This window comes from Orycteropus afer, unplaced genomic scaffold (genome assembly GCF_000298275.1).
Source record: "Orycteropus afer afer isolate SDZICR_OR568_19922 unplaced genomic scaffold, OryAfe1.0 scaffold00184, whole genome shotgun sequence".
NCBI classification, from domain to species: domain Eukaryota; kingdom Metazoa; phylum Chordata; class Mammalia; order Tubulidentata; family Orycteropodidae; genus Orycteropus; species Orycteropus afer.
In genome coordinates this window covers 6,888,036-6,911,107 of record NW_006921771.1, presented here as the reverse complement: position 1 = coordinate 6,911,107, position 23,072 = coordinate 6,888,036, and the positions used below count along the sequence as shown (strand labels likewise).

The window sequence follows — 23,072 nt, the reverse complement described above, 5'->3', positions numbered from 1 at the left end:
AGGAGTGGCTGGTGGGTTTGAACCACCAGCCTTCTGGTTAGCAGTCAAGTGCCTTAGGCACTACGCTACCAGAGCTCCCTTTTCCCCCTTTGGTGATACTTAATTATTACTTTTCCTTGTATTTTAATAATTTAATATCATTATTACTTCTAGATGTCATTTGTCAGAGTGAACCGTTACTGTCCCCGAGGAGGAGGAAGAAAAGCATTAAAAGTAAAGAAGAAGAAATCTTCAGTGAAGCAAGAATGGGATGTAAGTCTAGGTGGCATAATATAACACTATAACAGTATTCTGGAGCAATAAACCTGGTAATATGGCCCTGGTCATTCAAATAGTGCTCTGAATGGGTCTCGGCATGTAATTAGGGCAGAATGGGTTCCAAGCATAGTTACATTCTAGCCTTGGAGGGACGAACAGAATCCTTTGGGGAGCTTTTTCAGAATATACATGTCCAGGCTATCACCCCTACCTCTTCTGAGAAATTGAAATCGTAAGTGGGTGGGAAGTTTGTCTTTTTTTAAAAAAAACGTACCCCCATCTCAGCTTTGATTTAGAACTCATTGCTTTAGGGCCATTTTAGCTAACCTGTATCACTGACATCTGAAATTTTTGTTAACTTTGGTAGGCTCTGGTGGTGTCATTGTTAAGGTATTTGGCTGCTAATCCAGAGGCTGGTTATTCAGGCCTACCAGCTGCTCTGCGGGAGAAAATGAGGTAGTCTGCTTCTGTAAAGATTTATAGCCTTAGAAACCTTATTGGGCAGTTCTGCTCTATCCTGTACAGGGTCACAAAGAGTTGGAATTGACTTGATGGCAGTGGGTTTGGTTTTTTTTGTAGGCTTGCTTGTAGCAATCAGTGATAGCATAATTATGTGAGTGGCATTTTGGCTTAAAAAGTGGGTCATCCTTGCTTTCTTGCCCCTTGAATTGTTTGTTCTTCACAACTAGAGGCTGATTTACTTCAGTACAAAGGTTCTTAAGATAATAGCACACATTTCAAAGTGCCTTTGGCACATACGATCCCTGACTCCTGCCCTGAATACCCCACAGTATTACCAAGGGGATTTATATCTTTTGCAGCTTGGTGCTTCGTTTTAGACAAGGAGGTACCTTTACTTTTCATGTGGAGAGTAAGTAGTCAGGATCTAATTTGTATCTCAGGGATTCTTTTGGACTTGGGACCTTCCAGGTTGTGGCCAGCCATCTTAGCCAGATGTTCTTGGTAACCTGCTAGCATTTAGAAATGGGTCAGTGGTCTTCTCTGTGCTTAGATTGTTTTGTTGCCATCCAGTTGGCTATAAAATATTTTGAGAGTGTGATTCTAAGGAAATGACTGATTAAAAGGGAAAAAATAGTGCACAGAATAAGGTAAGTATTGTTTCCTTCACAGTGGCCACTTTGGGAAGGTCAGTATTTATTTTGATATGCTGTCATTCCTCAGAGTATAATTGAAGCCCATCATTTAAAATTGCATTCTTAGTTTTCCTCATTTACTGTTTGTTTTCACCAATGCTGGAAAAAAAAAAATCTTTGTTTTTTGAAAGTAGACTGACCTTGGGAAGTAGTCAGAAGTTACAAGGTATGAAGTCTGGTGAATGACAAAGGAGAGATCAAGCTGAATAATACTAGTTTGGTACAAGATACTTGCTTAAATGGCTTGTAAATTAGCTTTAAAGGAAATTCTATAGAAAATCATTGTAAGTAATATTAATGAAATTATTATATCTTTACTCATGGGAACACATTCCAAACATGCCACTTATTTATGTGCCTGATTTTATTATGGTTGTTACTAAAAACAATTGTCATTACTGTATAAATGTACCTTGTCCTTTTATAAATAAGTGTAAAAAGAATTACTGTTTTAGTGTAGGAAAGACTTGAGGTGGATATAAACTATGGCCAAGAGTTTGGTCTTTTAACACCTCAGAAGCTATTTCACTAGACTCAGTTTTCTTTGTATTTGTCATCACTTAGAAGTAAAACTCTTAACTTGTTTTATTTCCTACCTTTCTAAATCTGGTTAGCAAAATGCCTAAAGTCATTTTGGAATGTACAAGTTGCAGGCCCACTACTTAGAGAAGTATAGGCTGTGCATTTACTAAGATGTTAATGGCACCTCCTGGAGTTTGAAATGTGGTTCTGCCATGTTGGTTGAATGTCTTTTTACTTAAATGACTATTTCCAAATATTTTGAGACCATACAATGCTGTGGAAGCTCATCGTCATTATGGTGGGTTCTATGCTTAAGGTATTTGCATAGACACAGATTGTGATCATGGAGTCCCTGGGTGGTACAAACAGTGCTCTCGGATGCTGTTTTTTTGTTACCTAGGAGTTTATTCTCTTCTAGTTTGGGAGGCTAGAAGTCTGAGTTCAAAGTATCAGGCTCTAGGGGCTGTGTGAAAGCCCCTCGACCTTGGGCTTCAACTCTGCCTCCTGCTTCTGGCCCACTGAAGCTGGAGGCTTTTTTTCACTCAGGCAGCCGCTGGCTGCTGAGGCTGACAAATCCAAGGTCAACAAGTAAAGAGGCACAGTCCCAGTGTTACCAAACAACACAGCAGGCCACTAATTCAAGTCCAGAAGAAGTCCCAAGATCAGCAGAGCATGGCAGGCTGTTGAACAGCAATTCATCTACGTGGAGGGTTCAAGTGTGCTATAAGCTGGAGACCTTCCTCAAAGTTGCTTCTTATATACTGGAAGCAGCCCACATCCCTAAAGCAGCTACTCAGCTGCTCTGGTAGATTCCCCCATGGAATTAATTACCAGTCTCCCCATGGGGAATAACTACATCCAGCTGCCCAGCCACTCAACCAGGCCCAGCCAAGCTGACATACAACTTTAACTAAAACAGATGCTAACTGAAAGGTTGGATGTTTGAATCCACCTTGAAGTGCCTTGGAAGAAAGGCCTGGCAATCTACTTCTGAAAATTCAGCCACTGAAAACCCTCTAGAGCACAGTTTTACTCTGACACATATGGTGTCAGCATGAATTGGAATTGACTCAATGGCAACTGGGTTTGAGCTAGAGGGACCACACTTTAGTTTAGAAGTCTTTAGAGTTGCCTCATGGAATTCTGGAATTCCATGGAATACAATTTTGAAAACTAAAGTTTGACTTAAACTTACTCATTTTGAGTTATATACTACCTTATTAAATTCATTATTTAAAAAAACCCCAAAAACCTACTGCCATCAAGTCGATTCTGACTCATAGTGACAAATCCCATTGGGTTTCCAAGGCTGTAAATCTTTATGAAAGTAGATTACCTCATCTTCCTCCATGGAGCAGCTGGTAGGTTTATACCGCCAACCTTTTGGTTAGTAGCCAAATGTCTTACCCATTATGCCACCAGAGCTCCTTAAGACATTTAAAAGTAGTCTGTTCTTTCACTGTTTTCTGTTAAGACACTTAAAAGTACTGTGTTAATATTTAAATCAAGAATGCTGTTTCCTGGAAAAATGGATTCTTTGGTCCCAGAATTCTGAATCCCTTTTCAGCCATTAAAATGCAGTATATGCTAATATTTTATAAGGAAACTTATTATTTTTTTAAGGAAGACCATTTTGCTTTTTGCAGAATACTGTGAATGACCTAACAGTCCATCGGGCGACTCCTGAAGATCTGGTATGTTTAAAATTAAAAGCTAACGAATTTGTTCAATATATTTTTTTGATATTTGATTTCTAATCTTCAGAATAGAAAGCATAAGTTCTTGGAAATTGTTCAGTGATACTTAATTCTATTTATATGTATATAGTCATCACCTGTCTGTCAGTTTAACCTGCTCTGGTGGCTTATATGTTGCTATAATGTTGGAAGCTATGCCATCAGTATCTCAAATACCAGGCGGGTTACCTGTGGTGAAAAGATTTCAGAAGAGCTTCCTGACTGAGACAGACTAAGAGGAAAGGTCTCTCTTTCTTTCATCTATCTGTCTGTCTATGTACCTGTGTATCTGTCTAATCTAATCTATGGTATTATTTGCTACAACTTCCCTATACAAACACACTGGTCTAGTGAATGTAATAATTTATTCTTTATTTATCTCTTGAACATTTCATGTGTATTTCTACTTTTGACCCCCTATTCATGCTATTTTCATCCAATTTTCCTTCCTTGGATCTGTGTCTTTACCTTACTCTTCACTTATTTGTGTTTTACTTGTTTCTTAATCTCAATTCAAGTCATACCAATTTTTTGTTTAGTTTTGGCTATATAGGTTGTTTTCCCCTCAATATCAACTCTATTGAGATATAATCACATACCTTAAAACTCACCCTTTTGAAGTATATAATTTAGAGATTTATGATCTATTCTTAGAGTTATGCAACCATCACCGCTATCAAATTCTAGACCATTTTTGTCACCTCAAAGAGAAACCCCATACTTATTAGCAGTCACTCCTCATTCTGCCCTTCCTCTAGTCCATGGCAACCACGAATCTATTTTATTATGTCTCTGTGGATTTACCTATTCTGGATGTTTTATATTAATAGATTCATACAATATGTGTGATCTTTTGTTACTAGCTTATTTTCCTTAGCATACTGTTTTCAAAGTTCTTCCATGTTGTACCATGTGTCAATACTTCATTGCTTTTTATAGCTGAATAACATTTCATTGTATGGAAATACATTATTTATCCATTCATCTATTGATGGACATTTGGATTGTTTTTACTTTTTGTTTATTATGAATAATCCTTTTATGAACATTTGTTTACAGGTTTTTGTGTGGACATAAATTTCATTTCTCTTGGATATATATATACTTAGGAGTAGAACTGCTGGATCATATAGTAACTTTATGTTTAATATTTTAAGAAACCACTGGTTTTTGAAAAGATTTTACAATCTTATTAGCAATGTATTAGTGTTCCAATTTGTCCACATCTTTACCAGCACTTGGTATTATCTGTCGTTGTTGTTTTAATCCTTTAGTGAGTATAAAATTGCTGTGGTTTTGATACGTGTTTCCCTAAAACTAATGATGTTGAATATCTATTCATGCTTAGTCATCAGCTGATATCTTTTTTTGACAAATGTCCACTCAAATCCTATGCTCATTTAAAAATTGGGTTATTTATCTTTTTATTGTTGAATTGTGAGAGTTCTTATATATTCTTAATATAGTCCCTGCTAAAGGGGCAAGGTAGTGTAGTGCCTAAGGCACTTGACTGCTAACCAGAAGGCTGGCGGTTCAAACCCACTAGCCACTCTTCGGAAGGAAGGTTGGGCAATCTAATTCTGTAGAGATACCACTTTGGAAACCCAAGGAGGGGTCGCTATGAGTCGGGTCTCACTCGACAGCACATAACAACAACAACAACAAAGGGGCAAGGAGGTGGCATCTTCTGATCTCCCCTACCTCCACAAGAGGAAGACAGAATCACCATCAGCAGCCCAAGGTCTGCTCCTATGAGGCCAGCCATGTCATCACCCTCCAGCCCTCTTACCAACCTCAACACCAACTGTCCCTCTCACAGGACCCTCTCTGCTGTGTTTGATAATTCACTACAGTGGTCACATAGAACTCACAGATTATGGGGTTTATTAGGGATACAACAGACTACAATTCAAATTCAGGAATGTGCTCAGGATACAGTTCTTCAATCAGGACAGTCTCCCTTCTGCTGTGCCCTTGGCCGCTCAGCTTGGCCTCTGCCTCTGTGGGCCAGGTAAGCCTGATGCTCAGTCCTGTGCCTCTTGGTTCCACAGCTGCCATCTCTCAGCTGGGTGTCTCTCTCAGCCAGCAGTGAGATTATCCCTCTGCCTCTTGGAGGGCTAATTTTAAGCCTGGCAGAGTGGCATAACTAACCAATCCCAACATCAGAGTTCTACACACCTGAGAGAGAGTGAACTTTCCCAGAAGATTACTTCATGCTGCCCCACTTGACTTTAACAAGTAGTACTCAGTTGCTCGTGGCAAAGTGGAAGTTACAAAGACTATGGCTAGAAAAGCCATACCATGTAATTCACTACAGGGTTGTCCCTTATCAGATGTGTTGTTGTTAGGTGCTGTCGAGTCAGCTCTGCTTCATAGCGACCCTGTGTATAACAGAACAAAACACTGTCTGGTCCTGTGCTAACCTCACAATCCTTACTATACCTGAGCCCATTGTTGCAGCCACTGTGTCAATCCATCTCATTGAGGGCCTCCCTCTTTTTCATTGACCCTCCACATTACCATGCATGATATCCTTCTCCAAGGAATGATCCCTTCTGACAACATGACCAAAGGTATGTTTCAAATTTCAAAGATGAAGTCTGGCCATTCTCACTTCCAAGGAACATTCTGGCTGCACTTCTTACAGGACAGATCCATGGTACCTTAAGTATTCTTTGCCAGTGCCACAACTCAAAAGCAACTCTTCTTTGGTCTTCCTTATGAGACCTGGTCTTCATTATCCAGGTCTCACGTGCATGTGAGGCAGTTGAAAATACCATGGGTTGGGTTAGGTGTACCTTAGTCTTCAAAGAGACATCTTTGTTCTTCAGCACTTTAAAGAGGTCTTTTGCAGCAGACTTGCCCAGAGCAATGTATCGTCTGATGTCTTGACTGCTGCTTCCATTGCTGTTAATTATGGCATCAAGTAATATGAAATCTTTGACAACTTCATTTTTTTCTCCATTTATTGTGATGCTGCTTATTGGTCCAGTTGTGAAGACTTTTGTTTTCTTTTTGTTGAGGTGTAATCCATACTACAGACTGTAGTCTTTAATCTTATTCAGTAAGTGCTTCAAGCCATCCTCACTTTCAGCAAGTAAAGTTGTGTTATCTGCACATCGCAGGTTGTTAATGAGTCTTCCTCTAATCCTTCATTCTTCATATAATCCAGCGCCTTGGATTATTTGCTCATCATACAGATTGAATAAGTATGGTGAAAGGATACAAGCTTGACATACTCCCTTCTTGATTTTAAACTATGCAGTATCTCCTTGTTCTGTTTGAATGACAGCCTCCTGATCTATGTACAGGTTCCTCATGAGCACAGTTAAGTGTTCTGGAATTCCCATTCTTCTCAATGTTATCCATAATTTGTTATGATCCCCACAATCAAATTCTTTTGCATAGTCAATAAAACACAAATAAAAATCTTTCTGGTATTCTTTGCTTTGAGCCAAGATCCATCTGACATCAGCAATGATATCCCTTGTTCCACGTCCTCTTCTGAATCTAGTTTGCATTTCTGAAAGTTCTTTGTCAGTATACTGCTGCAACAGTTTTTAAATTATCTTCAGCAAGATTTTACTTGCTCGTGATAATAATGATATTGTTTGATAATTTTCACATTCTGGGGATCATCTTTCTTTGGAATGGGCATAAATATGGGTATTTTCCAGTCAGTTGGCCATGTAGCTGTCTTCCAAATTTCTTGGCACAGACAAGTGAGTTCCTCCAGCATGCCGTCCATTTATTGAAACATCTCAGTGGGTATTCCGTCTATTCCTGGAGCCTTGTTCTTTACTAGTTCCTTCAGTGCAGCTTCAACTTCTTCGTTTAATACCATTGGTTCTTGATCATATGCCACCTCCTGAAATGGATGAACATTGACCAATTCTTTATGATACAGTGACTCTGCGTATTCCTTCCATCTTTTTTTGATGTTCCATGTATCATTCAATATATTGCCTATGGAGTCTTTCATTATTGCAACTTGAGGCTTGAATTTTTTCCTTGATTCTTTCAGCTTGAGAAATGATGAGCATGTTCTTCCCGTGTGGTTTTCTAATTCCTGATTTGCACATTTCATTATAATAATTGACTTTGTCTTCTCCAGCTGCTTTTTGAAATCTTCTGTTCAGCTCTTATCTTGTCATTCCTTCCATTTTCTTTAGCAGCCATCCATTCCAGGGCAAGTTTCAGAGTCTCTTCTGACATCCATTTTTGTCTTTTCTTCCTTTCCTGTTTTTTTAGTGACCTTTTGCTTTCTTCATTGATGATGGATGATGTTTTTGATGTCATCCCACAATTCCTCTGATTGGTCATTGAGTTCAGTGCATCAAATCTGTTATTTAGATCTCTAAATTTGGGAGGAATATAATCAAGATCATATTTTGGCTCTTGTTGGCTTCTTTTAAGTGTCTTCAGCTTCAAGTTGAACTTGCATATGAGCAGTTGATGGTCTGTTCCACAATCAGCTCCTGGCATTGTTTTGGCTGAAGATACTGAGCATCTCCGTTGCGTCCTTCCATAGATGTAGTTGAACTGATTCCCGTGTACTCCATCTGTGAAGTCCACGTGTATAGCTGCCATTTATGTTGTGGAAAAAAGGTATTTGCAATGAATAAGTCATTGATCTTGCAGAATCCCATCATGTGATCTGTAGCATTATTTCTGTCACCAAGGCCGTATTTTCCAGCTACTGGTGATTCTTCTTTGTTCCCAACTTTTGCCTTTGAGTCACCAGTGATAATCAACACAACTTGATTGCATGTTTGGTCAATTTCAGACTGCTGAAGTTGGTAAAAATCTTTAATTTCCTCATCTTTGGCTTTGGTGGTTTGGGCGTAAATTTGAATAATGGTAGTATTAAATGGTCTTCCTTGTAGGTGTGTGGATATTATCCTATCACTGCTGGCACTGTATTTCAGGATAGATCTTGAAACATTCTTTGTGTCAATGAATGCCTTGTCATTCCTCTTCAATTTGTCATTGCCAGCATGGTAGATCATGTGGTTTGATTCAAAATGGCCAAAACCAGTCCATTAATGCTTAGGATAGGAGCTTTAGTGGCTTAGTGCTTAAGGCATTTGACTGCTAACCAGAAGGCTAGAGGTTCAAACCCAACAGCCACTCCTCAGAAGAAAGACTGGGCAATCTACTTCCATAGAGATACTGCCTCGGAAACCCAAGGAGGGGTTGCTATGAGTTGAAATTGACTTGATAGCAGTGAGTTTGGATTTTTTTTTTTTTAATGCCTGGGATATGGATTTTTATGTGTTCATTTCATATTTGACAATTTCCAATTTTCCTAGATGCATACTTTGGACAGTTCTTGTTCCAATTATTAATGGATGTTTGCAGTTGTTTCTTCTTATCTTGAGATGTGCCACATCAGCAAATGGAGGTCCCAAAAGCTTTACTCCATCCATGTCATTAAGGTTGGGTCTACTCTGAGGAGGCAGCTCTTCCCTAGTTGCATTTTGAATGCCTTCCAACCTGAGGGGCTCATCTTCCAGCACTATATCGGACACTGTTTCGGGGCTATTCATAAAGTTTTCCAGTCATATATCATACAGTGTTTCACTGCTATCCATAGGTTTTCACTGGCCAATTCTTTGAGAGTGGATGGCCCCTTCCTTCTTCTGAGTCTGTCTTAGTCTGGAAGCTCCACTGAAACCTGTCTGCCATGGGTCACCCTGCTGGTATTTGTTATATCGGTGTCAACCTCCAGCCTCACAAGACACAATCTACCAGTGTACGACAAACTGACAGACGAGTGGTGGTTATCAGATGTATGATTTGTAAATATTTTCTTCCATTCTGTTGGTTGTATTTTCACATTCTTGATGGTATCTTTTGAAGCACAAAAGTTTTTAATTTTGATGAAGTCCAGTTTATCTAATTTTTCTTTCATTGCTTATGCTTTTGGTGATCTGAAAAACTATTGCCTAATACAAGGTCATGAAAATTTATTCCTATGTTTCCTCTATGAGTTTTATATAGTATGAGGTAGAGGCATATCTTTGTTCTTTTTCATATGGATATTCAGGTGTTTTGCACTATTTGTTGAGGATGATTCTTTCTCTATTTAATTGTTTTGGCACCCTTATTAAAAATTGATTGGTCTTAAATGTAAGGACTTAGTTCTATTCTATTAATCTATATATATGTCTGTCCTTATGCCAGCATACCATATCTTGATTACTACAGTTTTGTAGTAGGTTTCAAGTCTCAGTCTTTGAAATTACCCAGCAGGTGATATCTCCTCTGAATTGTTGCACTTGCTACCTAAATGAGGCATTGAGTAAATGCCTCTAATGCATATCATTTATCTTTGTATGTATATGCTTGATCTTCCTGGTCAGATTGTTAGTGGTTTGAGAGGTACAGACCATGTCTTTTACAACTTTGTGGGCAGAATGGTTAATTCAGAGTCTTAATCATAGTAGGTGCTCACTAACCATTTGTTGAGGATAATTATGATACGTAATTCACTCAAATTTTTTTTGTTGTGAAAATTTTCAAACTTATGTGAAAATAGAATAGTAAAAGCAACTGATGTGCTGCTCATGTAGATTCAGTAGTTACCAGGTTTTTGCTACAACTGCTTCATTGTCACATGCTTTTTTCCTTTGCTGCAGAATCTTTAAGCAAACCCCAGACAGCCTATCATTTCATTCTTTCAATTTGCATTTTAAAAAATATGAACATTTTCTTACATGACCACAATGCCATTATCACACCTAATGAAAGGAACAAAAATTCTTTGGTATTATATAATACTCAGTGCACCATCATATTTCCCTCATTGCCTAAAAAATGCCATTTTCACTTCATTTGTTTGCATCAAGGTCCAAACAGAGTTCTCACATAATACTTAGTTTTTAATCTCTGAATGGATTGACTGTTTATTATGTAGTAAAAATTCATCAGTATATTTTATTAGATGACATGGGTTTTGTTCATATTCATAGCTTCTAATACTAGAATATTCACAAAGCCAAATGTATGGTTATATCCCTTAGCTAACCTTAGTAAACTCCTGTAAATCTTAAGACCTGTGGCTTCTATCTCTGCTTTTGCTTCAGGACCTCTGCTTCCCTGTGTTTTTACATTTAATGTCCTACTTCCATATGAAGCCTTTTCAGGGTTATAAAAATACTGCATTGTTATTCTTGGCAATGATGTGATTTTCATGAAATGTGTGTGACTTGTGCCTAAGGTGACTCAGTGCTTTTGCCCATTAACGCTGTACTTAGTAAGTATGTGTATATGTGTTTATGTAATTGTACATGTAACCAAAAAGTTTAACAAAGTAATTCTTAACTTTATTATGTGCAGTGTGCTTTTAAGATTTTCTATTCTGTATTCTATTTTATTAAAAATACTTTGGTTTTGGCCTACGAATTAATTTTAAACCATAATCACCAGTTGCCATTGAGTTGATTCTGGTCTTGTGTGTGTCTGGGTAGAACTGTGCTCCATAAGGTTTTCAGTGGCTGATTTTTTGGAAGAAGGTTGCCAGGGCTTGCTTCCTGGGAGCCTCTGGGTAGACATGAACCTCCAAGTCCTTTCAGTCAGCAGCTGAATGTGTTAACCATCTTTATCCATTCATGGACTCCCAAATTGATTTTACCACCCACTGAATGAATCCCAACCTGCAGCTTGAAAACACTAATTTCTTGGACAATCTTGTACAAAGGAAGTTAGAAACTAATATTTTTAATTTTTATTTTAGCTAAGCCTATTAGTTCTAGATACTTTTAATGATTTTTTTAAATCGTTTTTGATAATTTAGAGGACTGTAAAAATTTCTGGTATGAATGCTTATAAATGTATGTTAAGTTGGACCAGAAAGAATGAAATAAATGGATGAATCAGACTATATATGGTGGGCCCTCACAATCTGAATTGGCAGCTTCTTTGAACCATTATAATATATTTTTTTCCTGTATAGTTACGTCGTCATGAAATACACAAATCGAAAAATAGAGCATTAGTACATTGGGAACTCCAAGAAAAAGCTTTGAAGAGAAAATGGAGGAAGCAGAAGCCAGAAGTGTCAAATCTTGAGAAAAGGAGATTGACTATCATGAAGGAGGTAATGCTAAACTTTATTGTCTTTAAAATTAGGAAGAAAATAACAAGATAAATAGGTTTCTCTCTTTTTTTTCCCACATTGGATTTACATTGGAGAGACTGTTTTTTTTTTTTTTTAAAAAAAAAAAACAGCAAAGTGATAATTAGAGTTTAGCATGGTGGTTTGAATTTCTCCCCAGTTTACCAGCATGTGGCCTTGTTTTGTTAGGTGCCATCCAGTCGTCTCTGACTCATAGCGACCCTATATACAACAGAGTGAAACACTGCCCAGTCCTGTGCCAGCTCCACAATCCTTGCTACACCTGAGCCCATCATTGTAGCCACTCTGTCAGTCCATCTTGTTGAGAGCTTTCCCTCTTCCGTTGACCTTCCACTTTACCAAGCATGGTATCTTTCTCCAGGGAATGGTCCCTTTTGACAACATAACCAAAGTAGATGAGACAAAGTCTGGCCATTCTTGCTTCCAAGGAGCATTTTGGCTGTACTTTCTACAGGACAGATTTGTTAGTTCTTTTAACAGATCATGGTACTTTCAGCATTCTTCACCAGCACTAGAACTCAAAAGCATCGATTCTTCTTTGGTCTTCCTTGTTCATTGTCTAGCTCTCACATGCATATGAAGTGATTGAAAATACCATGGCTTCTGTTAGGTGCACCTTAGTCCTCAAGGAGACATCTTTGCTCTTCAGCACTTGAAAGAGGTCTTTTGCAGGCGATTTGCCTAGTGCTGTACATTGTCTGATATCTTGACTGCTGCTTCCATTGGTGTTGATTGTAGAACCAAGTAATATGAAGTCTTTGACATCTTCAGTCTTTTTTCAGATGATGATTAGCCAGATGCAAGATCCAATCGAGCAAGAAGCCAGAAGAGCTTTGTTAGGGCATCCATATATATTGGAAGCAGGCCACACTCCTAAGGAAACTCCCTTTCAACTGATTGGCTGCTCATAGCAGATGTCATTGTGGAAGTGATTATATTATATCAGATCTCATCATGGGGGATGACTATATCATAACTACTAAACCATTGGGAATCATGGCCCTGCTAGGTTGATATACAGCCTTAACTATCACATACTCCATTGGCCAGAACTTCATCACATGGTCATTTCCACTTGCAATGTGTTTGGGCTATCCAGCTTTGTACTTGGCTAAAACATTTAAGTTCTCCTTCATGTTAAAGGAAGAAGGAATATTGGTGGACAAATAGAAATGTCTGCCACTCACGGATTGTTTCCTTACCACAATGAATAATGTAATGACTGTCCTTGAATATGCTTTAAGATACATATCTAAATATATTTGTAGGGTGAATTCTTAGAAGTAAAATTTCTGAGTCAAAGTATATGTGCATCTATTATTTGATACTACTAAACTTATCGTGTCTCTGTTTAAGAGATGTGATTGAACCAAAGGAAGAAGGCCCCCTAAACATACCCTATTTAATCATTGTATATTAGAACTATCAGGACCCATCCCCCTAAAGCTGGAGCTCTTGGGAACCTATATTAACATAAAGTAAGAAAATAACTCTTTGACCAGCATTAGCTTTGATTTCATGTGCTGCAGGATATATCCATGCTGTGGAAGTTAAGCAAATGAGGGTCCACATCTAACTTAGAAAGAAGGAGGCTTTCAGAAAGATACTGCAAATTCCAAAATTATAATGACTTCCCACAACTCTGTAATCTCCCAATTTTTCCTGGTTTTTATTACTGTGGAACAAAAGGGCTAGACTGAGAGATTTCGGATGTTTTCACAGGAAACTTGACTAATCCTTTGATAATTCAGGATACATACTACCACTCCTGAGTTTGGCTTTGTGTTCTGCAAACCCATCTAGGGAAATAATATATATAGATGGATTTACAGAAATGAATTTACCTAAGGATGCATCTTATTGAAGAATAAAGCAATCTAGAAAGAGCAAAGGAATGCTGGTCCACTGATCTCTGGGCACTCAAACCATCTGCCCCAAGGAGCCTAGGCAGAGACTAGCAGGGAAGGCATCAGGGCAGCAGATTTACTTGAGACTTATTAATATCAGGTCTTGATATGATTGGTAAGACAGTGGTGGTTAAGTGTGGTTGTGTTGGCTCTGACCCTATGTACAATAGAACAAAACACTGCCTGGTCTTGTGCCATCCTCACAGTGTTTGCTATGCTTGAGCTAACCATCATAGTCACTGTGTCAGTCCATCTCATTGAGGGTCTTCCCCTTTATAGCTGACCCTCTACTTTACCAAATACAATATCCACTACCAGAGAATTATCCCTTCTGACAACATGACCAAAGTACTTGAGACAAAGTCTGGCAATTCTTGCTTCTAAGGGGCATTCCGTCTGTTCTTCTTCCAAGACAGGTTTGTTTGTTTTTCTGACAGTCCTTGGTGTTTTTGTTATTCTTTGCCAATACCACAATTCAACTGCATCAATTCTTCTTCAGTCTTTCTTATTGTCCAGCTTTCACATGCATATGAGGCAATTAAAAATACCATGGCTTGGGTCAGGTACACCTTAGTCTTCAAAGTGATTTCTTTGCTCTTTAAATCTGTGAAGAGGTCTTTTGCAGCAGATTTGCCTACTGCAGTATGTCATCTGATTTCTTGACTGCTGCTTCCATGGGCATTGATTGTGGATCCAAGTAAAACAAAACCCCTGACAACTTCAATCTTTTCTCCATTTATCATGATGCTAGTAAGGTTATCCCCTCACAACCTGCTTCTGTGAGTTACATCTAGAGCTTTGATAAGAAGTCAGTGCTTATTTTTTAGATAATAAACTTCTAAAATTACCATTAGGAAATACACTTAAAACAATAGAAAGAAAATCCCACTGCCATCAAGTTGATTCTGACTCATAGTGACTCTGTAGGACAGTAGAACCATAGGGTTTCCAAGGCTGTAAATCTTTTTGGAAACAGACGCCTCATCTTTCTCCCACGGAGTGACTGGTGGCTTCCAACTGGCAGCCTTTTGGTTAGCCCCTGAGTGTGTTAACCTGTGAGCCACCAGAGCTATTTGGTGGTGGTGGTGGTGGTGTTAGATGTTGTCGAGTTGCCTCTGACTCACAGTGACCCAATGTACAACAGAATAAAACACTGCCTGGCCCTGCACCAGCCTCACAATCCTTGCTATACCTGAGCCCGTTGTTGTAGCCACTGTGTAAATCCATCTCATTGAGGGCCTCAACTTTACCAAGCATGATATCCTTCTCCAGGGAATGGTCCTTTCTGACAACATGACCAAAGTAGGTGAGATGAAGTCTGGTCTTTCTTGCTTCCAGGGCTCCTTAGGAAATAAAATTTTTCTAGTATAATGGTAGATTATACTGATCGATTCACATTCTTTCTTAAGCTCTAATTGCTTATACTTGCAAGATGGTTAGCCAGGGATAGAAATTTGGTTCATGGTTGTAGCTACATTCTTAAACATTGCTGTAGTGCTTGCCGTGTGGCTTTTCAGTGTGTCCATATCTTCCTAACACTGCTGTGGGATTGAGTTCGTGGGTATATCTCCATTTTCACATCAGGAAACAGCCATAGTTAGATTTTGCTTTGTATCCCTTGACTGGATCTAGAATCCCATTCTGCTGGCTCCATATGTGCTTTTTGCCTTATACCATCCCAAAGTTTATTCTTTGCAGAAGGAACAAATTCAGAACCTTATTCATATCAATTGAGCCAACCTGTTTGACTGTAGGAGCTCTGGTGGCATAGTGCCTAAGGCAATTGACTGCTAACCAGAAGGCTGGTGGTTCAAACTCACCAGCCACTCCTTGGACAGAAAACTGGGCAATCTACTTCCGTAGTGATACTGCCTTGGAAATGTAAGGAGGGGTCTCTATAAGTCAAAATTGGCTCAATGGCAGTGAGTTTGGGTTTTTTGGTTTTGTTTGACTCTAGGGAAAAGGGGGGAAAGTAAGAATGTGATTCTTGTTTTTTTTCTCAATGTCTTAAAACAGTAACTGAGTTCTGGTAAGACTATAGTTACTAGATATTTTATTGAGTCAGTGCTAGAAACTGGACAGTTGGCAAGTTTGAGACTCTTTTCAACTTAACAGTGCCATCTAGTGGTGGTAGAGGATAGAATTGACTTGATTTCACTCTGGCCTTTGGCCTTGCTTGCAGCTATGCAGTTTCCTAAGTTGAAAGTACATAAGCAATAGCACTTATGTGATTTTTGGAGTTCCCATTTTCTCCAGGATAAAAACTGACTTGTTTGTGAACATATTTTTGTTTAATGCCCCAAAACTTATATTTTACTTCATGTTTTTTAAGCTTTAAGCTGTGGGTCACCTCACGTTAGTGTACTGTGAAATCACTTTAGTGGTTGAAATACTTCTGAGTTTATGGTTTAGAGATTCACACTTCAAAGATTCATATATTTAATCAGTATTTTTCAAACTGTGGCTCACAGCTCATTAACGGATTGTGAAATGAAGCTAGTGGGTTGTAACCATTATTTAGAAAAATGCAATAGAGTAGAAATGAAAATAGAATATCAGAGTGGTTCTCATGGAGTAAGGTACAGTTTCTGTGAAACTTTTATTTCAGTGATATGTATTTGTGTGTGTATGTGTGTGTACTGGGGAACAATATATATTTCTTAGTGTGATTTGCAGACAATTATTTGAAAGCCACTAATTGTGGTCTTAGCCTCATCTACTGATACTTAGTCCTGGTAGCACCGTGGCTAAACACTCAATGGCTAATCTATTTGAACCCACCAGCTGCTCCTTGGGAGAACGATGTGACAGTCTGCTTCTGTAAAGACTTATAGCTTTTGGGCAGTTCTACTCTGTCCTCTAGAGTTGCTGTGAGTCAGAATTGACTTGAAGGCAGTGGGTTTGGGTTTTTTGGTTTGGAGTGGTACTTAATGATATTGTCACTAAAGAATTTTCAAGGGAGGTAGTTGCCTATGTTTGTTTTTAAGTTCTATGCCTTTTTATGGACTTTTCCTTTGTGATTTGAAAAGTATATTGTTGTTTTCTAAGTAATATTTATCATTAACATGTCTAGATTCTTTCTGATCAATACCAGATGCAGGATGTTTTGGAACGATCTGATCATTTGATGACTGCAGCAAAAGATCTGTTTGTTGATTTTCCTCGTAGGCGCACAGGTAAATTATCCAATCTAAACAACAACTTTTTTTCTTATTAACTATAGCCTGCAACTGACTATTCAGAATTTAAAATCCTTTCTCAGGCATCATAGTATAATTATTCTAGGGTAGATGGTGTATATGGTTGTTATGCTTAGATTTATTATAATTTGTTTCCTTTCAAGTAAGAGTATTAACTATTACTATTGAGATAAGGAAAGGTAAATTGTTATTATCTCCTAAAATATGTTATGGTATAATGTATAGCGTGTCATAATTACAAAATGACATTTTCAGTTTATTAATATTAAATTACCACAAAACTAAAATACTATATTTATATATAATTTGAGTAAAGCTTAATTTAAAACCTACAGCAACATCGATCTTTTTCTAAAAGGAGTTTTTCCTCTTGTTAGATACATAGAATTATTTATTTTAGTGTGCATATATTACACTATTTATCTTAATTCATCAAATATATCATTAGTTTTTAGTTTAATGTTTGAATCTTGGCTTGGTCAATTATTAGTGCAACTGGGCATCTTGCTTAATGTCTCTGAGTTTCAGTTTACTGATCTGTAAAATGAAGATGATAGTAGTACCTAGCTCATAGAGTTCTGTGAGGATAAAATGAGTCAGTATATGTGAAAGTGTTTGAAACAGTGCCTAGCATATAGTAAGAGTATGTCAGTGTGAGCTACGTTATTACTTAAGATTTCCATATGGTAATGCAAACCTATTGCAGTGCATAGTAGTTGTGAAGTCAGTTTAATTAAATGAAGTAAAGGCATATAGCTTATTTTCCTTCTGCAGGGTTTCCAAATGTAACAATGGCTCCTGATTCCTCTCACAGTCCTATTGTGGTAAATCAAGACCCCGTTACTCAGTCCATTCTGAGTGAATCTGTCATAGACCCTCAGGTAATGTGCTTTGTTCACAGCTATAATATTCAAGTGAATATTTCAGTTTAAGTAGATGTGGGCATTATGGTAAAAGTTTTAAAAGCTTAAATATCAAGACAGACCAAGTTACAGTTGCTAAAATTCCTCTTACTCAAACAGATTGCACTTTTTATGAGTAACATTTGTATTATAACAGAAGAGAGTAAAATAGCTAACATTTATTGAAGGAGCTCTTATGGCACAGTGGTTAATGGATTTGGCTGCTAAACAAAAGGTTGGTGGTTCAAAACCACCAGCTGCTCCATTGGAGAAAGATGAGACAGTCTATTTCCATAAAGATTTACAACATTAGAAACCCTGTGATGCAGTTCTACTGTATCCTAAAGGGTTGCCATGAATTGGAATCAACTTGATGGTAGTAGGTAGGAACATTTATTGAGTGCTAACTTAGGAGGTAAGGAGCTCTGGTGGCATAGTGGGTAAGGCATTTGGCTGCTAACTAGAAGGTCAGTTATTCAAATCCTCCAGCTGTTCTGCAGAAGGAAGATGGGACAATTTACTTCCATAATGATCTATAGCCTCGGAAACCCAATGGGGGTCTCTGTGAGTCAGAATCGACTCGATGGCAGTGAGTTTTTTTTTTTTTTAACTTATGGGTTATGTACTGTTACATCTCCATTTAACAGATGAAGAAACTGAGGCTCAGAAATATTAATTGATTTATCCAAGATCTCATAGATAGTTAATATCTCATACATACATAGGTAAGATTGAACCTAGGCCATTGGCTCCAAAGAACTGTACCACTGTCTCCCATTATGGATACAGCAGGGAGTTTTTCCACTTTATACTTTGGTATCAGATGAATCAGTGTTCCTATTCTGTTACTTAGTTACTGATCTTAAGGTATCTGAATTGGCTCAGAAGGTTTTTTGTTGTTGTCAAGTAGGAATAGAATATGTGGTTGTTGCAAAAATCAGCTTGATTGCTGCTTTGCCACAATAAATGTAATGCATATCCTTGAATATGCTTTTCTTCTCTGTCATCAATTCCAGCTCATAGTGACCCTACAGGACAGAGTAGAACTGCCCATAGGGTTTCTAAGGCTATAAATCTTCACAGAAGCAGACTGCCTCAACTTTCTCCCGTGGACCAGCTACTGGGTTCGAACCGCTGACATTTTGGTTAGCAGCCAAATGCTTTTAACCACTATGCCACTAGAACTCCTTTCTTTAAATGTTAGTTCCTTCTAATCTATCAGTGTGTTTAAAAAGTAGGTGCCCAAGGAAACTAGGAATTTATTGATTAGTTGTATGGGAAATTATATTAGGTGGCATAGTGTCTAAGGCATTTGACTGCTAACCAGAAGGCTGGCAGTTTAAACCCACCAGCCACTCCTCGGAAGGAAGATTGGGCAGTCTACTTCCATAGTGATACTGCCTCGGAAACCCAAGGAGAGGTCGCTGTGAGTCGGATCCAACTTGACGACAGTGAATTTTTTTTTTTTTCTTTTAGTAGAACATCAATTAGCTATATCTTAACCAAATTGTTGTTGGGTGCTATCAGGTAAGTTGTTTCTGACTCATAGTGACTCATCCATATATGACAGAGTAGAACTGCCTAATAGTGTTTTCTTGGCTGTAATTTTTACAGAAGCAGATTTGCAGGTCTTTCTCCCAAGAGCTGCTGGGTGGGATCAAACTGCCAGTCTTTTGGTCTTTTGATGGCATAGTGCCTAAGGCATTTGACTGCTAACGAGAAGGCTGGTGGTTTAAACCCACCAGCCGCTTCTCGGAAGGAAGGTTGGGCAATCTACTTCTGTAGAGATACAGCCTCGGAAACCCAAGGAGGGGTCGCTATGAGTTGGATCCAACTCGACAGCAGTGAGTTTGGTTTTTGGAGTAAAAGGGACTGGGAAGAAAAGGTCAAAAGGATAGAAGAAAAAAGAAAATGGTATCACGGAAGTTAAAGGAAGAGTGCATCAGGAAGATTTTTAAAGGAAAGGAATGACTGGTCATTAATGTCTCACAAGTCAGAAAAGTCAGGGAAGGTAAAGACTAAGAAATATGCACTTGTTTTAGGGACAAGTGTGTTAATGTTGACCTTATACAAAATAGTTTGAGTGGAGTGGTAAAACAAAATCCAAGTTGTGGAGCATAGATGATAAATGAGATGTGGAGATAATTCTTTCAAGAAGAGAAAAGCTAGATGGTAATGAAGGGAGTATGGGGTCAGGGCAAGATGGGAGAGGCCTGCCCACAGTTAAATGTTAGTGAGATGAAAACCAGTACAGTGAGAGATTTGAAGATGCAGGAGAGAAAAAGGACATTGATGGCGTGGAAGGAGTTGAGGGAGTTTGGGTTCCAGAACTCATGTGGGGGGATTAGCCTTAAAAAGAGGGACCACTTTGCTGTTAAGACAGAAAGAAAGAAAGGATGAGTGCAAATATAACCAGCTTGTGTTATTATTTTCATTGTTGACATAGGCTCTTAATGAAGTAGATGATGAAGGAAGAGAAGGATCTGTTAATACCCAGTCAGAAGAAAGTGAGAATGAGTTGAATAGCACTCTAAACTCTGAGTCTGACATGAATACAGATAGGTATGTATGTATGGGATAAATATTTACAGATATTCCCTTATTTCCAAAGTCATTATAAATGTTTATTACATTATCTTTCTTATTAATTGGGAGTATATGGGAGCTCTGGTAGCATAGTGCCTAAGTCATTTGGCTGCTAACCACAAGGCTGGTGGTTCAAACCTACTAGCCACTTCTCAGAAGGATGGTTGGGCAATCTACTTCCATAGTGATACTGCCTCAGAAACCCAAGGAGGGGTCAGATCCAACTTGACGGCAATGAACGTTTTGTTGTTGTTGTTTATCATGTGAAATTGACCAGAAAGTTGTAAGAATAGTACAAATAACTCCTATAAACTCTTCAGCTACATTCACCAGTTGCTGAGATTTACCCACGTTTGCTTTTCCATTCTGTCTCTTTCTCTGTGTTTGTGCTCACATGCATGCATGCATATACACATACACTCCTAAAGAACCTTTTTAGAGTAAATGGCATACTTCACATTCTTTTATCCCTAAACACTTCTGTATATATTGCTTGACATCTAGTGTATTTGTTTTTATAATCAGAATACAATGATCAAAATCAGGAAATCACACTGATTCCATATTGTTATCTAATCCACAGACCTTACTCAGGTTCTCCATTTGTCCCGATGGTATCCTTCATGGCCATTAATTTTTTTCAAGTTGAAGAACCAATGATAATCACTTAATTACATTTATTATTATTATTTTATTATTTTAAATTGTGATTTGGGTGAAAGTTTACAGAGAAAATTGTTTTCCATTCATTAATGCACGTACATTTTGTTTTGTAACATTCATCGCAATCCTCCCAAGGTAACACTCTTCCCACTTCTCTCCTGTGTTTACCATATCCTTGTGTTTACCATATTCTTTTATTTTTCTTGCCTATCTCTTCCGTTTTCTAACTTTATCCATGGGCAAATGCTGCCCTTTTGATCTCCTCTGGTTGATTGTTCTAATTAGTGCCTACCTTCCTGGTATTATTGTATTGTGTTACAATTGGTATTATTGTATTATAGGCCTGTCTGTTGTTTGACTGAAAGGTGAGCCATGGAGTAAAGGGTGTCTTGGCCTGAAGGGTGTCTAATCCCCATAGCCTTGGGGATTCCAGCAGTCTCTGTCAGACCAGTAAACCTGGTCTTTTTATGATTTTGAGTTTTGTTCCACATTTTCTCTCACTTTATCTGGGACCTCCTATTATGATCCTTTTCAGCGCATTCAGCTTTGGTAGCTGGGCACCATCTAGTTATTATGGTGTCAGGGTCATGGAGGCTAGGGTTCACATGGTCCATTAGTACTTTGGAGTAATTATTTCCTTGTGTCTTTGATTTTCTTCACTCTTCTTTGCTTGGATAGGGAGAGATTAATAGTTGCTCCTTAGATGATAGCTCACAAGCTTTTAAGACCCCAGTTGCTACTCACCAAAGTAGAGTGTAGAACATTGTCTTTGTGGTCTGTGTTATGCCAATTGACCTCTTTGTCCCCCAAGACAATGGTCCTGAGCTCCCATTCCCAGCAAATCATTCCCTCAAGGTGTTTGGTCATGACTAAGAAGTTTTCATAACTTTGCCCCCTGTATGCTTTACTATATTCATGGATATTTTTGTACCACATATAAATACATATGTAGAAATATTCTCTGTCAAGCCTATACATTTTCATGGATATAGTCTTATTCACTTTCCCAGCTTTGTACAGGTTCAATGTCTATGTGTCAACTCAGATTATTGTTATTACTGTTTTTGCAGAACTGTGTATATAATAGTATTTACCTCTGTTGCCTTTAACTCTTGTTTTCCTCCCAGTGTCTTTCTTTGTCTTGATCATTTTGTGCCTACCTTGCCCTTGTTATGTGTTGCCTTTCTCTTCACCCAAGTTAGTATGTGTCTACCCTCTGGTTGGTGATAATGCCCTCCCACACTTGGTAACCATCAAAGAGTGATTCTTTGTGTGTGTAAACCTTTTCTTGACTTTTTCACAGTAGGGGTCTCATACACTCTTTGTCCTTTTGTGATTGACTAATTTCACTCAGAATGATGTCCTCCTCTACTGTAAGACTACCACAATAGATAATTATGAGTTTACTACTTCAGAAAACCCAAAACCAAAATCACTGTCATTGAGTCAATTCCGACTCATAATGACCCTAGAAATAGTAGAACTGCCCCATAGGATTTCCAAAGGGGCCTCATCTTTCTCTTGTGGAGCTGGCTGGTAGGTTCGAAACCACCGACCTTTTTGTTGACAGCCAAATGCTTTAACCACTGCACTACCACAGCCCTTAAGTATATTCCTTACATTTAGATATATGATAGGATATGATGGATTTGCTAATATTGAACTATTCTTGCATCATTTAAATAAATTCCACTTGATCCTGATGATGTATTACTTTCCTTAATGTGGTGTTGCATATTGTTTGTTAATATTTCATTTAGTATTTTTTGCATTAACGTTTATAAGTGACACTGATGTGTAGTTTTCTGTGTGTGTGTGTTCAGTCTTTACCAGGTTGAGGCAACAATGTTATACTTGGTTTCATAAAAGCAATATAGAAGTTTCCTAATTTTTTTTTTTAAGTTCTGGAACAATTTTTATAGAATTGGGATTATCTATGCTTTCAAAGTTTGATAGAATTAACATGTGAAACTATTTGAACCTGGTGCTTTCTTTTTTTTTTTT

General features: G+C 38.1%; 1 protein-coding gene across 1 annotated transcript in view; it reads left to right on the top strand.

The window, feature by feature from the left end:
* Positions 1 to 153: 153 nt before the first annotated feature.
* Positions 154 to 23,072, top strand: part of SPICE1 (spindle and centriole associated protein 1) — a 69,545-nt gene continuing 46,626 nt past the window's right edge. The window contains exons 1-6 of the mRNA XM_007947436.1: positions 154 to 252; positions 3,581 to 3,628; positions 11,628 to 11,771; positions 16,791 to 16,893; positions 17,692 to 17,798; positions 20,266 to 20,381. Coding sequence (XP_007945627.1) covers positions 154 to 252; positions 3,581 to 3,628; positions 11,628 to 11,771; positions 16,791 to 16,893; positions 17,692 to 17,798; positions 20,266 to 20,381 — 617 coding nt within the window. The remainder of the gene's footprint in view (positions 253 to 3,580; positions 3,629 to 11,627; positions 11,772 to 16,790; positions 16,894 to 17,691; positions 17,799 to 20,265; positions 20,382 to 23,072) is intronic.